The 17,093-nt window shown below is 49.8% G+C and overlaps 1 protein-coding gene across 2 annotated transcripts in view; it reads right to left on the bottom strand.

Moving 5' to 3' along the window:
- Window positions 1-17,093, bottom strand: part of NSMF (NMDA receptor synaptonuclear signaling and neuronal migration factor) — a 47,326-nt gene that overhangs the window by 12,923 nt on the left and 17,310 nt on the right. Inside the window, exons 3-7 of one of the 2 annotated variants that reach the window (XM_059486378.1) lie at window positions 13,238-13,714; window positions 8,230-8,305; window positions 6,508-6,513; window positions 5,762-5,830; window positions 1,826-1,878 (exon numbers count right to left, since the gene is read on the bottom strand). In XM_059486378.1, coding sequence (XP_059342361.1) covers window positions 1,826-1,878; window positions 5,762-5,830; window positions 6,508-6,513; window positions 8,230-8,305; window positions 13,238-13,714 — 681 coding nt within the window. The remainder of the gene's footprint in view (window positions 1-1,825; window positions 1,879-5,761; window positions 5,831-6,507; window positions 6,514-8,229; window positions 8,306-13,237; window positions 13,715-17,093) is intronic. The other variant, XM_059486377.1, reaches the window with a different exon arrangement.

The raw sequence follows: 17,093 nt of genomic DNA, 5'->3' as shown, positions 1-17,093 counted from the left end.
CCAGCAAACAAATCATCCAGCAGATTGCCACCAAAGCCACACATCACAGACTCCCTTGGGCTGCTCCTTCCATTTGCCAAACGTGAGTCCTTTCCACACAGCAGAGACAAGTGCCCACTTGTGCACAGGATGGGACATGGAACACAGAAAAAGGACAACACTTGATGGTCTCTCCTCAAATGTACACAGCGCAAACCTCAATTTAACCAAGGCCAGCCCAGTGTCCCAGTGTAAGTGCTCAGATTCCAAGGCCTCACAGAAATATGCACTGCAACACCTGCATGGCCAGAAGGCAGCTGTAGTGCTCCAGTAAGTTCTCCCTTCATGTTCTACTGGCATCCCAGTCAGAGCTGGACCAAACAGCAGGGAGGGGATGTCTCTGGAAAGCTCACGCTTTCTACAATTTGTTGCAAAAGAGGAAATCCTTCAGCCTTTGCTTGCCTGCACTCTTGTGAGCACTACTCATGGCTTTTTTTCCTCCCAAGGAGTGCTGTATTGTTTGCACTGGCATTTCTCAAGCACAAACCAGGGAGCTTGGCTCAGATGGCTGCACCGCAGGCAAATTCCTGGGAACTGGCAACCCCTGTGTCTGACTTGGCAAGCCCATGTGAGAGCCATTGTGCCAGGATTAACAGCCACTTATGGGCACTAATACCTATTTCTGGTGGCAGACAGAGTGTGCAGCAGGGAATTGAGTAACAGCAGCACAGGAATTCACTGAAGATCAGCACCACAAGAGCAGCCTGTCCCCTGCTGAAGTGTGGCCAGGGTGGGTGTCTGGGGAGACAAATGATGGCTTCAGTTCTTCGGGTAATCTCCATCCTCAGCTTTCAGATAACCCAGGCATTTAGCTACTGTGCACAGAAAGAAAGCTTTGAAAACATGACCCAAGAGTTCCTGAGGCAGAGCCAAGCCTGAGTTTCACAGAGGTAAGCCCTGTCCACGTCAGGCAGTGCTAACTCAGATGCCAGTGAAGACTCTGGAAAGGGCAAAGCTCTTTGCTGATCACTTCCCACAGCACATGAGAAAGGAAAGAATGCAAATTGAACTCAGCAATGCTTTACTGGGGGCACTCTGTACATGATGCCTGGCCAGGGAGGTTGGGAAGAACAAGATGCTTTCTCTTCTGGAGCAATCCTCAGCTCCCAGGAGCAGGTTACGCCACTTTCACAGCACTAAGGGAATTGCCCAATCAAGTTTTGGAGGATTATTGCCTTCACCAGGGAAAGGGAACTGCAATTTTTCAGGCCTAAGAGGTGATTTCTTCCCCAGTGAGGCATAACGTTCCCTGATTTGCCCCTTGCTCCAATCTCTTCTCTGATCCTCTTCTTTCTTCCTTCCACCATCATCTCAGTTCCCCCAGGCAACTCTCCCACAGGGCCAGCTGTGGAGATGACAGTGGGACAGGGCAGGAGGGGACAGCCAGCAGTCTGTGTGGCACATGGAGCCACAGCTGGTCACAGCTGCAGAGAGAGGCCAGGCAGCTCTGCTCAACTCCCAGCCCCGGTTCTCCTCACTGGCCTCCACCCCGGTGATCACCAAAATCCACACAGGGGACAAGGATGCTGCAGCTTTCCTTCCATGCCTTGCACCAGAGATGTCCCACAGCCACAGCAAGGGTCCTTGGGAACAGCCCCCAGGCTGCTGCAGGCATCCACATGTCCTGGACACTCACAACCACCTGATCTTATTTGTAGGGTAAAATGGCACCAACAGGTCAATTCCTCTCTCCAGCCCAAAGCCAGGTCTTTCAACCCACATCTGCATGTGACAGAATGCCCACAGAGCCCAGCTCCTCACAGACACACTTCCAGTGCTCACTTACTTTGTGCTTTAACCCTTCGGCTCCCCACCATGCGGAGGTGCTTCCGAAAATTCCTGCAAGAAAGGCCAAACACAACCTTTGAGAAAGGAGACAAGAAGCAACACCTGGGCCCAGCAGGACTGTGAAAACAGGGAGGAAGAAAAGAAAATAAAATGGGGATGATGGTCTATTTCCCTCTGGGCATTCCAAAGCTGGAGACCAGGTCCACAGCCTGCAGTGATTTAGTGCTGGGATGGTGATGTTCATTGAGTGGGGCTGCTCTGAGCTCCCTGGGCTGCTGGTACAGGGCAAGTGGGGTCCCACAGGGCAGCCCTCTGCTCATGGCTGCTTTCCCTTGCCTCTGATTAAGCTTTACCTGTGCTGTATTTGCTGAGGACACCTGTGCTGGCAGTGTTCCCTCTTTTCCTGGTAAAGAGCAGTAACTGCTCCCCTCTCTGCAGCAGAACGTGGGGTGCCCAGGCTCTGCACACTGGGGGCTGTGCTCATTCCCAAACACAGCTCCTAAAACCCCTCCTGTGCTGTTGGTAACCATGCAGCTCGTGCTGCTCTCCAGGCACAGCTGGGGAGGACCAAAGCACGTTCTCCCTCCTTGCACAGCAGAGTTCAGTGATGCTGCCTGTCCCCATGGGCCTGCTCTCCCTGTGTGCTGCCCTGGCCTGGCCTCACAGGCAGGTCCAGAGGGGCTGCAGAGCACACAGCTCCAGGGGAAAGCCCTGGGGAGCAGCTACACCCCAGCAGAGCACACAGCTGCAGGGGAAAGCCCTGGGGAGCAGTTACACCCCAGCAGAGCACACAGCTGCAGGGGAAAGCCCTGGGGAGCAGCTACACCCCAGAGCCAGCTCTGTGTGAAACAGAATGTCCTGGCCACTCCTCAGAGGCCATGGCCAAGGGACTCTGTCCAGCCCCTCCAAGGGCATGGGACCAGTTTCTCATCACTCACGAGGCAGGAACAGGACAGGAACAAACAGGACATCAGAAGAGACAGGGAGAAGCAGAATCAAGAGCAGTGTCACCTCTCCATGAACCCTTTTTAGTGACTGTGGCTTCACCCCACAGTGCAGCCCCATGCACTGGGCACCCTGGAGTGGGGGAGCCTCCCTGGACTCCTTGTGGCCCCCAAAACACAGGGCAAACACCAGGCAACAGACACCACAGCTGGTGAAAGGGGTAAGTCACAGGTTATCTGGCTCACACACAGGTTAGTGGGATGAGTAAGGACATGGTACAACCATGCAGATGCTTTAGCAAACTGACTGGAACAAAAGACACTTCCAGCACTGACAAGAATTGGTTAAGAGAATCTCAGATCCATCTGCTCGTGCCCAGGAGATCCACACAAACACAGTCCTCATGGAGAGCACTGCACCCACATCACCTCCTGCACTTCCCCTCTTTGGCCTGGGAGCTCTTGCTGTCATCAGGCTCCAAATCCAGCAAGAAGCAAAACCAGCAGCTGGGAGCAGCATTGTTCCATGCCAAACTTCTGTCTACACTTGGGCTATTAATGTTTCCCAAAGATTTATTTTGTCTCTACTTGGGTCCATGAAGATTTACTGCTGTGGATGAGACAAGTGCTCCTTTAGGCACATCCCTGGCCTGGCTCTTTGTACAAAGCTTTCTGGGGTGCACCATCACTTACAGTGCATTCCATTAAAATCCAAATAAATACAGCATTTTGAAGGAACCAGGGCTGTTCTTTACACAAAGAAGTCTCAGACATATGTTATATGGAAATCTTTATGGTTTGTTGTGAGCCTGAGATCATAGCAGACACTCAGCACCATTGTTAATTGCCCAAGGCCACTGTCATATCCTTTGGGCTTTTGGCATTTTGGAGTAAAACCCGCTTTTCTTTTAAATGCTCAGCTGTCCTTTCCACAGAGGACTTTCTTCAGACCCTGGAGGAAGAGGGGTAAAGCAGCCTTTGCATAGAAGAAGGTTGCTCCCAGCTGCCTGGACAGCTTGGGCTCTCCCTTGAGAGACTCTCCTAAACTCTGCTGAGAGCAGCTCTAAGGAGAATCCAGCTGTTCAAGGTTAACCACTGCACTAAACACTCACAGAATGGGACAAAGGCCTTTTGCTCCATCTATTTTCTTCTAGAAAAAACAGCCCTTTGGAAAAGAAGTGCAAGTCTGGGACTGCCTCCTAATCTGGCCATGCTGTGAACATCTAGATCCTTCTGAGGGCTTCTTGCAGCTGCCTGGCTCCTCAGGCTCCTCTGTGCCTGCATGTCAGCATGAGAGGCCCTGGGAAAGCTGCAAACAGCTCTGTCAGCAATGGGGATCCCCAAGCCTGCCCAGGAACCCTGTGACACTTGATCACTTGCAAGATCCCTTCACCCATCATGACACAACCAGCATCCCTCAAGTTTCAGTGATGAAATCTCCTTACCACTCCCTTTTCTGAACAGCTCTGCTCCATGTGCCTCACGGTCTGCATGGCCCCATGGCACCTCCAGGGTATCCATCCCAGCCAGAGGGGCTCCAAGGCACTGCAGTCCCTCTCCACCCTGCAGCTCTGCCTGCAGTGGGGCACCCCACTCTGCCCAGAAGACTTTTCCCTGCCCAAACTCCTGGCAGCACCTCTCACACTGCCCTCTCTGGCTGCTCCTGCAGTGGGCAAGCTCTGGGCATCCCTCACTCCACAGGCAGCATCCCTGTGGCCACACCACACATCCCAGCATCCCTGGATACCAGACAGCGCTGAAGGGGCTGTGTGAGAACAGCTGAACCCTGAAACACAAACCAAGGGCTGCACAGCAAACACCAAACCCACAGTGGGGTTCTCCTCACTCCCTGCAGGACAGGGCTGAGCTCTGCCAGCAATGCCTGCACCAGAGCCCTCCTCTGCTGTCACCTCCTCTCTGGGACAGGCAGGCACAGCCAGGCTCCCTGCACTGTGCTCAGCAGGAGCAGGGACATGGCTCAGGTCAGTCCATCCTCCCTCCTGACCACACAGCCCCACCAAGGCTCACAGCTGCTCCTGTACTCACAAACCATTTCCCAACCAAGACTTGCCTCTGCCTAACAAACTCTGAGAAATCTCTCTTTTTAAAGATACACTGTCTATTTGTTTTGAGTGTCTTTAGTTTGGATTTTTATTTCTCTTTGTTATTGATGGAAAAAACCCCACTACTCTGAAGTTGCTATAAAAAATATTGCCGGGCAATTTCTCAGTTAAGAAAATCTGATTTTCTCTCACTTGGTTTTAAACAGTGCTGAAGTGATCATGGTAGTTTTAAACCAATTATACAAATACTTTGCTATCCTTTTTAGTAGGCTGCCACAACTCTGGGCACATTTAAAAAACCAAACCAGTTCTGATTCCTACTGTGAATAAATGATGTGCCATAGGAAGCCTGCAGAAGGAAACCAGGCCTTTCTGTAATACCTGGACAAGGAACCAGTCCCCATCCACTTTTACTTCCCTTCTATTATTGAAAAAAAATAAGACTTAAAAATAGACTTCTGGTCACTAGAGATGTCAGTTTTGCCTAAGTCTCAGATTTTTGAGGTGCATTTGTACATGCAGTAACAGCACATACAGTATTCATCTAACCTCAAACAAATTCCTGCCTGTGGCAAGGGACTTGGAACTAGATCATAATTTAGGTTTCTTCCAATCCAAACCATTCTGCGATGATACGAAATTTCAAGTTGGCATGGGGAAACTGCATCTTTAATTTTTTAAGTATGTATTTTTCTGCCTGAGGCACAGATCATGTGGAATGCTAAAAGCAACTTGACAGTGTTCTTTAAGAAGAGGGAGATCAGCTATCCCTGAGCATCATTCACCTGCACAGCTCCAGCAGAGGCACTGCCAGTGTCCCCAGGACAGCACAGAGACAGGGACAGCCACAGTCAATGGCACCAGGGCTCAGCAGTGACCCCAAGGGCCCATGCAGCAGCAGGTCACAGCTGTGGGGACGGGCCCTACCTCTGGATAAGAGCTGCAGAATCATTCTCTCGTTTCCGTCTCTTCCTCTCTGCGTAGCCCCTGAACGCCCTGGGGAACCACGGCAAGCCATTAACCAGGTCCAGCTTGGAGGTGGAGGGGACAAGGGACACACAGAGGGGAGCTCTGGGCAGACAACAGAGGCTGAGCTGCCCAGGGGGTGGGCAGGACCATGTGTGGGTCAGGGCACTCACACCACAGCTCCTCACTCACTGGGCTGCTCCTCAAACATGGCCCAAGGGAGCACCCACCATCCCTGGGCTGCTCCTCAAACATCAGAATGTGGCCCAAAGGAGGAACTACCATCCCTGGGCTGCTCCTCAAACATGGCCCAAGGGAGCACCCACCATCCCTGGGCTGCTCCTCAAACATCAGAATGTGGCCCAAGGGAGCACCCACCATCCCTGGGCTGCTCCTCAAACATCAGAACCCAAAGGAGCAGCCACCATCCCTGTTCTGCAGAAAGGACCTGGGAGCTGCAGCCACACCCTCTCTGCACACCAGCATTGAGAGGAACTCCTCTCCACTTCCAAGTGTGCCAGTGCACTCAGAGGATGAGGATGGTTTGGTGGGATCCATGTAGGCCCACCAGGTGTAGCCACCTCACCTCCAGCCAGCTGACAGAGCCCCTAGCACAGGGAAAGCACGAGTGAATGTGATGGACAGGAGAGGAGAGTTTAGCTAGGACACCAACAGACAAGGAAATAAAAAAATAAGATTATACTTACGAGATGCTAGAGATTCCAGGAGATGCAGAGAAAAAGAGAGAAAAGAGGAATTTATTAGTGCTCAGCCCCAGCCAGCGTTCTGAGGGAATTCTCACTCCAAAAGGAATATATCTTGTTAGGTGGAAGGAAATTGCTTTTTAAATTAAACATTTCTCAGTGGTGAGACTCCTCCTTGACTGAGCTTAATCCTCCCTGGGGCAGGGCTGACATGTGGCTTGGATGCAAAGTGAGCTCCACACAGACCCAGAGGATGAGCAGATGTACAAGAGCTGAGTGTGGCCTGTCAGGCTGCAGAACCACGAGCTCCTGGAGCAGGGAGAGCTGCTCCCACCATGGCAAATACTGCTGAAGCTGGCTCATGCTGCTGCTCCATGAAGGGAGCGGCACAGCGGGTTGAAAACACTGGAACAGAGGCCAAGGGCACCTGGAGAGTGACCCCAGAACTTTGGGAACTTCTGGAGGAGTTTCTGTGTCACTTCTAGAGGCAGCACAGAAGCTCCAGAAATGTTAACCAAGAAGCCACATCTACCAAGGGAGTTGTGCTCCTCCATGGTTCCCTCAGGGCACCACTCCCCAAACCAGCCCCACAATGTCCTCCAAGCCTTGTAAACCCAGCCATGGGCCATCATCTGCAACAAATCTGCCCAGAAAATACAAATTCAGACAGCAAAGGCTGTGTCCAAATGTGCTGATTTTGCTGATGGTTTGTGGGTCAGATCAGAACTGTGAAATACCATTGATTATTATCAGACAATATCTTTTAAATGTTTTTTTTTTCTGGGGGATGCAGCTACCCCACTCCTGAACTCCAGATCCAGCCCTCCCTGCATGAATCCTTCCAGCTCTGGTCCAGTCTGGGTTATCCCAAGAGAAATAACCAGCCTCTTTTCAGGATTTGGGGAGGGAAAAGCATAAGGGAAGGCAGAAATGTCAGAGAAACAAGAGTACAAAAAGGACATCAGATTAGACAAGAAGAAACAGAGCCAGAGGGCTGAGGGTGTCCTAGACATTGGAAGAAACACACAGGAAAAAGGTGACAAGGCTGGGGAAGGGAGTTGGAAGGCAGAACAGCATCTTGTTTTCCTCTCTGCTCGCCTTGGTTTTCCAGTCAGGTGGGAAATAGTCGAAAGCAGGAAGGCAGCACTCCCTGGCAAGCTGGCACAACCTGGGGAGGAGGCTTCCCTCACTCTCCTGAGCCCTTTGAGAGCTGCCTCCTCCCAAACTCAGCACCCAGGAGCCTGCATGGAGTGTGGAGGGAGAGGCTCCTGCTAACTCACACCCCTTCACACTTTGCAGGCATTTTACTGACACTTTTTCACACACACAGAGCTGCAGGGCTTCCTTATCCCAGAGAAAGGCACTTCTGGGGAGTGAGGGATGCAGGGCAAGCCTGGAACACCCTTCCCTTGGGGAGTGAGTGCAGCAGCAGCAGCTGGTGGAGGGTCTCAGGAGTGACCCACAGGAGCCTTGCTGTGAGAGGCAGCCAGGCACAGTCACAGACAAAATCAGGGAACAGAGGAGAGCAGGGTACCGAGGAGTTAAAGAAGGTAAAACCAAACAAATGAGAGCAATAGGGAAGGATAGTAAGTAGGAAAGAAAATTAACAAGAGACAAGTTTCTCTCTTATCCCTGAACAGTGATGCCAAACACACAACTCCTGCTCCAGGAGCATGTCCAGACCCTCAGGTACAGAACAAAAGCCACAGCAGAGGTTGCACTTACGCTTGCATAGTTGTGGTAGCAGTGTGAAAACTGAAGAGGTTCTCCTTTGGGAACCAGGTTCGTATGGGGACATCATCTGCAAGAGAGAGAGAGCCTGAGCACCCAGCAGGCACAGACACCCCTCAGACAGCCATATTTCCTCCCCAAGCTCCTTCCCTCAGGACTTTCCTTCAGCATCCTGCCCTGGCTGAACAGTTCAAGTCTCATCCTCCTCATGTAATTGCACACTGCCTCCGAGTGTTCTGTAAATTCCTGCTAAGCCTGTCTATCAGGCTACTAAGTGAAGAATAAAAGCTCTATCTTAAGCATTGGAGATTAGAATAATCCAGGAATTACAGAACTGACATTTGAACTCAGAAAAAACCCAAGGAAATGAAATGTTTTTCATTAAAAGCATTTTCCTGTCTCTGCCTTTTCCTTTATATCATTGATTTAAACTGTCCCATTCCTCCAGTTCTTTCTGGTACAGCACTGTAGAAGATGAAAAGCATTTACCTTCCACTCAGAACAGTAAGCCTGAAATATCCTCTCTTTTTCTGCCACTGAAGCTTCAATAAACCCCTCTCACACTTGCTCCTGGTGACTTGGCCTTCAGGGGTTCCCCTGGTTTGGAAGTCAAACCACCCATCAGCTCCACAACCTGCAGGTATCTGAGCTGATTTAGTCACTTCTCTTTGTAAACTGCCCTGCCCAAACCAATTGTGGGGGTTTTTTTCCCTATTTCCAGGGCATCAGAACACTGCATCACCTTCACTGAAAGCAAAATAAGTCACCAATTATGTGTGTGGTGGCCAGGAGGAAGAACCTGCCCAAGCAGCAGCTGCTGCTGCTGAGAACTCTCAGGCTGGAGTCAGGCAGGCAGGGAATCAGAGGGGTACTGAAACCCACTGCCACAACACTTGTGAGAGCTCAGTGGACTGCATTCCTGGGGCTGGGGGCTATCTGATTTTTCATCTTGCTTCACACCCAATTTGTGACCCCCTTGCCTAATGCCTTGCCCCATGTTGCTCATTGTGTCTTGCCTCAGTCATTCACGTCTTCAGATCTGATAATATTTCATATTCTGGCATTGTCAAGATATTTTTAAATTCACTTTCATTGGCCCAAGCCCAGTCAAACTCCACATGCCCACTGCAGGCATAATCACTACAGACCAGCTATCTTACCAAATGTTTTGCTCAGATCATCATATCCTACAGATTATTCCCTGAAAGTACAGAAAGTGGCTGCAATTACAGATGCAAAAAATGCTAACTGCAGCTGGGGAGCCTTCCTTTGAAGTGCAGCTTCCAAGAAATCTATAGAAAGCTGTAGCAGACACGCCTTCTCAGCTCACAGTTTACGTCAAATCTTGCTTAAAGGCACTCTAAGGAAATATAGATGTTAAATGAAACTGCATTCCAGTGTGCTAAAGACTTCTGCTGCAGTCCCAAAGTCTGCTCTCCTCCAAAACACAGAGGCAGAAGCAAAGCAGAACAACTCAGACTGTAAATGAGTTACTTGTTTGAAGCCTCCAACCCACAGAAGTGGCAAAGGGGAAGTTGTACAAATTCCTTTCTAGCCAACAATTCTGTATGGGCTTCTCAGGGACTGCTCATCTCAGAGCACTGACAGGCTCTTCATGTGTTTTACAGCTCTTAAGCCACAGGCTTTGGTTCAAAGCAGAGCTTATGAACAACAGCTAATATATCCTTAGGAGGCTTTGCCTGCCCCATCACTGGGAGCTTTCTCTCCTTTTCTCATAGACTGGAGTTCACTTGGGAAAAATACCCCTGTCCTCCACACAGCACTCAATGAGGAATAAAGGATTTGGGACCCTTCAGAGGGTAGGACATCAGCAGAGGAGCTCACAGGTGGGGACTGGGCAGCACAGCTCAGCTCCAGAGCTCACTCACCACATTAAAATTCAGACCATGGGCATGGCTGCTGCTGCCAGGAGCAGGCAGCACATCCTTTCTGGCCAGGCAGAGCAGCTTGGTCTCCTTTCCTTTCACCATCAACTGTGAGGAAACAGTGAAGGAGCCAGGGGCCTGGTAAGACTGGAGGGACACCACCACCACATCCAGTATCTCCAGCTGCTTCCCACTGCACCCAAATCCTCTGTCCATAGTGTGTGTGTGTCAGATGCTGGGAGCAGCCAGGAGATGACAGCCTGTGCTCCCCTGGAATGGTGTCAGGCATCAGAAACTCAGCATCAAAACCCACATTCAGTGATGCCACTGGGGCCTGGCTGCCATAAGGGTTGGTTTGCAGCAGCCACTTGTCATGTGGATGCAAACAGAAGCAGCACTGTCAGGTGAGCCCTGGGGAAATCAGCCTCTCCTGCCTCCACTGCTCCCTTTCCCTGCTAGCCAGGCAGGAAGGACATGCCAGGGAATTCCTGCACTTTGCTGTTCAGTTCTGGGGTTATCTCTGAGTGGCAGCACTTGGATAGAGAGTGCAAATAACACCAAGCTGAGGGAACTCTCCCTCCATGGTGCCAGTGCTGGGATGGAAATTGGGCTTGGGGACACAGCCCTGCCTGTACAGCCACACATGTCAGGACCCAGAGGTTTCAGATGAGCACTCAGGGGAGCTGCTGAAACATGGAATGAAACATGGGGGGAACCACAGCTCCTGCACTGGCCACTTTGCTCCCCTTTAAGTGACTACTCTGACACATTTTCAGACAGACCAATCTCCACCCCACACTGATGACTGGCCCCAATGATAATGCCTGCCTGGCTGAAAACAAACACTGAATTCCAAGGCCCAGTAACAGCATCTCCCTGCAGGAATCACCAGCACAGGTTTTCCAGCAAAAACAAGCTCCAGCTATGAGGATCTAAATCCCTCCATTAATGCTGCGGAGATTTCCCTTCCTTCTGTATCAAGTAATTCCTTCAGTCCCACAGTGCAATTCTGATTTGTCCAGGTGTGCTGGTTTGGGCTGGGATAAAGCTCATTTTTTTCTCATATGGGGCACATGCAGTGTCTGATGTGAATCCCAAAACGTCTCAGGGAACAGAGGAACAATGCTTAAAAATCATGCACAGGATTTCGGGGGCTTTTCCACACATTTCATAATCAGCTATTTTTTCATTACTATTCTTCATTTTAATCCATATATTCATGTAGCCACATGATTTCAGGCATCTAGGCATGAAAACATGGTCCAGGACCCAAACCTTTGGTGATTTTACCTGTAGTAAACATCACTGCAGTATTTATCAGAAAACTCTGAACCCAGGGAAGCTGGACAGTTTGATCTGCACAGTCCTTACACACAGTTTCTTTCCAAGGAGAAAGCCCTGACCTTTCCTGGCCAGACTCTCTGCTCTAAGTGCCTTGATGTGTGTTTACAGAAAAACTCAGACAAATTGGGCCAGACTCTTTGCCAGCTACATACAGGCAAAGATGGACTGCACATCAGCTTATAATTCAAAGCACACAGACTGTGGCATATATCTGATTAATGGTTCAGTTTTTAAAGACTTTTTTTAAAATGGAATGGAATAATTACAAGCACTCTTGTAATTGAGAGAGCATTAAGCAAGGAAGAAAGGAGGGAAAAAGTCCAACACTATGTTATTTGCCAATATTTGTAGGAAGCCCATGAGGTGGCACTACATGAGTGGCATCCAGCCCTGCAAACAAGAATTTTGGGAACACACCAAAGTACACAACACCGTAACTTGAGGCTCCCACAGAGCAGTTCAGAAAGATTTCCCCTGCCCAGCAAGAGGCAGAGAGAGGATCCTGCCCTGAACTGCATCTGGGATGAGCATGGGTGCAGGGTTTTGACAGAGTCCTTCCTCTTCTACTCTTCCTCCACAGAAAAGGAGCCCACTGAGCTGCATGAAGTCATGAAAACCACCCAGAGCAGCCTCTGATGACCAGGAGCTAGGATGAGCTGGCCCCCAGCTGAGCTCAGCTTACTGCAAACTCATCTTTTGACAATCCCTTTCCAATGCTGCCCCATGGTACCAGGAGGGCCAGGATCAAAACCCCTGTGCTGGGATGAGATGGGTGTCACCTTTTGTGTCACCCAGTGTGGTGGCTGACAGTCTGGTCAGAGGGACAGTCAGATAAATTTTCCCAAACATTCCTCAGGGAAATTTTGAGAAAGCTCAGAGAAAGAATTAAAACAATCCTGCAGCTGGTGTTTTGATTGTAAAATGTGTTGTTAATTGTAAAGTGTTTACAAGAAGGGTGCTGTTCCTAATTAACCAGTGCTGTGAGGAGTATTAATTAAAAACAAATCAAGTCCACCTTTATCATAACTGTCAATATCCTAGGGTGATATTATGATGCTTGTATCCCATCTGTGTGTTCTGTTTATGCTGGATATCATGTTCTGTGCCTTCAAGACTGGCTCTGAAGAGTGAAAGTTTTTTTTTGGTTTCTTATCAGCCGCTCCCCCACAGCTGGTGGGACACAGAGACAGGGCAGTGCATGGTGCTGCTTTTGCTTTTTGCTTTTGCTTTCGCTCTTGCTTCTGCTCATTAGCTAGTTTAGTTAAACAGTCCAAATTTCTTCCTGGACTGTTTCTCCTTTCCCTTTTTTGGACCTACTCAAGCCTGCTCCAGACTGGGCCCTGGGAACACCGAGAGTTTGCACCTTGTGGCTGCAGCAGCTGCCCCAGCACAGGAGGGACTGAGAACAGAGCGACCACCCCCAAGAGAGACTTTCTGAATTTGTCATCTTTTTCAGAGTGGTGACAGAGTGGTGTCAGCTGGTATTGTTCATTCTGTGTGCTGGAGGTGCTGTGCCTGTTAAATAAACAGGTTCTTTCCACTTCTCTCCAAGGAATCCTTCGCAATTCGGTTGGGGGAAGGGGCTGTGTGGGTTTGCTTTCTGGAGGGGTCCCCCTTTGGAGATTCTCTCCCAAATTTGCCCTAAACCAGGACAGTCTATTAAAAAAAGTGCAATTTCTAATAAACTTTGCATTTTACCTTCTGAGACCTTAGAGTCTATAGATCACTTTATTCACCCATCCTCACTACAACAACCCACAGCAGTCACTTACCAGACACTCGATCCACACTGTACATCCTCTCCAGCCTTTTCCTGTGCCACCCAGCCTCGCCAGGTGGGTGCTGCTCCAGCTCGATGGACTGCGGGGAAGGGGCAGCCAGCCTGGAGCAGTTGGGGCACTCCTTGGAGCCCTGGCGGCCGCCAGGCCAGGCCTTGCAGTGGCGGACGCCGTGCGAGCCGGCGGCGCCGTGCGCGTGGTGCCCGTGGTGACACTCCTCATGGGCAGCTCCCTTCATCACCACCAGCTCCATGCTGTCGTTCTCGTGCTCTGACAGCATGGGCCTCTCCCCAGAGATGGTGTACACCCGTGGCTTGGGGCCCTCGCTCGGCAGCTTCTCCGCCTGCTCCTCGGTGAAGCTCCTCTCGAATTTGCCGTCCGAGATGACCGAGAGCCTGCGCTTGTTCTGGGCCACCTGCTGCAGCTCAGGGGAGTCCTCCTGCCCGATGTAGGAGTCTGCTAGCAGGTGATCTGAAACAAAAGGCATGTTTTCCTTAAACAGACACCAGCAAATCCAGGAGGCTCTTTGTTACTGCTGTGTAGGGGAGACAGACACAGGAGGTCCCTGCAGGAACCGTTTCAGATGAATGTGTGCCCATCACCACCTTCTAAACCTCTCGGGCAGGCTGTGACGGTGTTCACAGGCGTTTTCAGGTGAGGGAAGAGACAAGAATGTTGACTCCACGTTCAGAAGGCATGATTTTTTTATTTTATGATATATATATTACATAATAACTACACTAAAGAATAGAAGGAAAAGTTTCATCTCAAAAGGCTAGCTAAGCTAAGAATAGAAAGGAACAAATAATAAAGGTTTGTGTCTCAGAGTCTAAACTAACTGGGCTGTGATTGGCCATTAATTATAAACATCTAACATGGGCCAATCACAGATGCACCTGTTGCATTCCACAGCAGCAGATAATCATTGTTTACCTTTTGTTCTTGAGGCCTCCCAGTTTCTCAGGAAGAAAAATCCTAAGGAAAGGATTTTTAATGAAAAGATGTCTGTGACAGCAGGCACTGAAAGGAGAGATGAACCAGGACAGAGATAAACCTCTTCTCACAGAGAGCCCCAATATTTTACACATGTGTGGCCACCCAACAACTCTAGTAGCAAATGCAGGTCTCACTGCACAGCCTGAAAATGCTGCCATGCAAGACAGCCCTGGTCCAGCTGCAGCCCTGCTCAGCCACACGAGGGCTACGGAGCTGGTGACAGTCTGCAGGACAAGGACCAGCACCAGCCCCTCCAAGTGCCAAACTCTGAGTGTTTGGCCCATTAAGTTCTTTCAGAACACTGGCAAAGGGGCAAACCAACACGGTTTGTTTTTTTCCCCTCCTGATTTTCTGCCAGGTGGTTTGACATGAAAGAGATGCAGCAAGGCTTCAGCTGGCAGCTGCAGCACAGCACCCTGCTTGCGGCACGCCCCGGTCTCACAGATGGCCACAGCTTGGAGCTGTCCTGGCAGCAAACACAGCCGCTCCCTGTGCAGGGTAGGAAGATCCAAGGGAGACAGGCCCATGAGTGCAACTATCTTTGGAGCCCACACACTGGATGAAGTGCCAGGAAATCTCAGCATTTCCATGGCAATTCCATGCATGAACCCAACAGTAGCTCCCACCCACCTGCTAATCCTTTTTCAAGTGGCTGTTAATTACCTCTTACACTTCCCTTCAGATGGGAAGCAGCTCAGGGACTGGCAAAAAGGCTCAGCAGGGAAGGCATTATTTATGTCATTGCTACCCAAAAAATGAAATCATTAGTGTCCAGCACAGACAGAAGCACTTAAAACAGAGGCAGAAAGCAAACCCAAGCCTTTACTTCAGTAAATATTTATGGAACATAACTTCTTTGGCTACCGAGCCATGACCTAGAAGAATTCATCCACAATTTGAAGGCTTGGCTACCTTGCAACTGGCCATGAAGTGAAGGAGGAAGAGGAGAATGACCTCTGGACAAGAGTGGTAGTGTATGTGTGTAACACAGATCTTTCACTGCTGCCCATGAAGTGCTCCTGTGCCCCTCTGAGAGCAGCCCTCCCAAGCTGAGGTCATACACAGTCAGCTTTTGAATCTGAAATCCATCCTGGAAAATGCTCACATTGCCCAGGGCCTCTCCCCCTGCTCTGTTTGTAACCAGAACTGAGTTAGTACTGGTACAGGGTGTCACCCTTGTCTCATTTTTCTGCTTGAGATACAACTTCCTCCAGCACCACTAGGAAATAAATCAGTGTCTGGCCACTCTGCTCAAGAAGTGACTGTCAGGGCTGTTCAGGCTGACACAAGTCAGGTTTCCTTTCACTTGTCTCCTCACAGTCTCTGGATACTGGAGCTGGCCAGGAGGAGACACTGTAGGAGTCCTGAAGAAAGAGCTGAGCCTTTTGAGCCTGCAGCTGATGTTCTGTCCAGGCTTCACATGAAGTCAAAAATCCATGTCCAGGTGTGGTGAGGGGTAGTGCCCCTCAGATACTCCCCAGAGAGTATGAAAGGCTGGCAGGGCTCTACTGTGTCCCATGGTCAGTGTGGACATTTGCTCCTGCTCCAGGAGGAGCCTGATGGACAACAAGAGCATTTTCAGTGGAAGAAGGTGTTCCAGAGGCTGTGATCCCAGAGTCTGTACCCACCTGCAGGGCACGGTGTCAGAGAACAGTGCAGAGAGTGCCCACAGGCCCCAGAGTCTGTACCCACCTGCAGGGTACAGGGTCAGAGAACAGTGCAGAGAGTGCCCACAGGCCCCAGAGTGCCTCAAACCACGTGTCCCTCCTCAAGAGGCAGCAAGTCCCCTGTATCTGCTCTCCAGCAGCTCAGATCCTCCCCAGCTCCAGGATTAACCGTGCTCTAGAGTGGGCACGTCTTGGGAAAACACCACCAAAGACTCCCTGAGCTCTGCCAAGATCTGTGCTCGCTAATAGTGCCAAACAAACCATTTTTAAAATTAAAAACAAAGGCCAGCTCTAAGTACTCTTCTCAACTTGTCAAATTTACTAATCTGTGTGGGCACAGTGACGCTACAGATTTCTTAAGGCACCACAAAATCGTGGCTGACAGCTGCCCCTGCTCCTCCTGAAAGTGATACTTGCATGGGAGATGCACAGCCTCCTCAGAGGGAACACACAGGAGTGTCACCTTCACTCACACACTGACAGCTCTGGAATTCAGACATCCAGGAATTCCTGAGCCCTGGGATCTGGGGCTAAATGGAAAAATGAAGTCTCCAAAGCACAATATGCCTGAAAATGCTGATGATCACAAGAGCAAAGAGACCAATTCTAATCTCTGTTTCATAAGCAGTGAGGTCTGTTCAGCTCCATAAAATTTACAGAGATTTCAGGGGCCCATGACTGGTTTCAAGGAAGAGCAAATCTTTTACTGAAATCTTGGCAGGATTGACCAGATATATATGACATAAACTACCTACCTGATCTAGCATGCAAAATGTGAGGATAAATCTTTCTTCCTACCTTACTTGTGCCCTCCTCAAAGTGTTTTCACTTGTACTTATGTAAGAGTTTTCATGATCTACACTACAAAGGGCTGCCAGCACACCAATGCACTTTCTTTTTGTAAAACAATTGGATAATTCTTCATTTTCATTCAATTTAGCACCTTCAGTAATTACACACTAGAGAAGCAACCTCATATGCCACGGGAATACGAAGCTTTATTCAAGAGTAGTCGTTAATAAAGAATTATCTACAGAAAAATAGTGTGGAAGGAAAAGAGATTCAAACATCCATCATAATGAATTATTGGCCTGTAGAACAGAATCCACACCATTTCAGGAGTCTGTGCATTCACATACACCAAGATGTGACCAGTTACCCTTGTCTGTGCCTGCAGTGAACAGGGT

This window comes from Ammospiza nelsoni, chromosome 20 (assembly GCF_027579445.1).
Source record: "Ammospiza nelsoni isolate bAmmNel1 chromosome 20, bAmmNel1.pri, whole genome shotgun sequence".
Lineage (NCBI taxonomy): Eukaryota > Metazoa > Chordata > Aves > Passeriformes > Passerellidae > Ammospiza > Ammospiza nelsoni.
The sequence above is the reverse complement of the archived record's forward strand: the minus strand, read 5'-3'. Positions and strand labels throughout refer to the sequence as shown.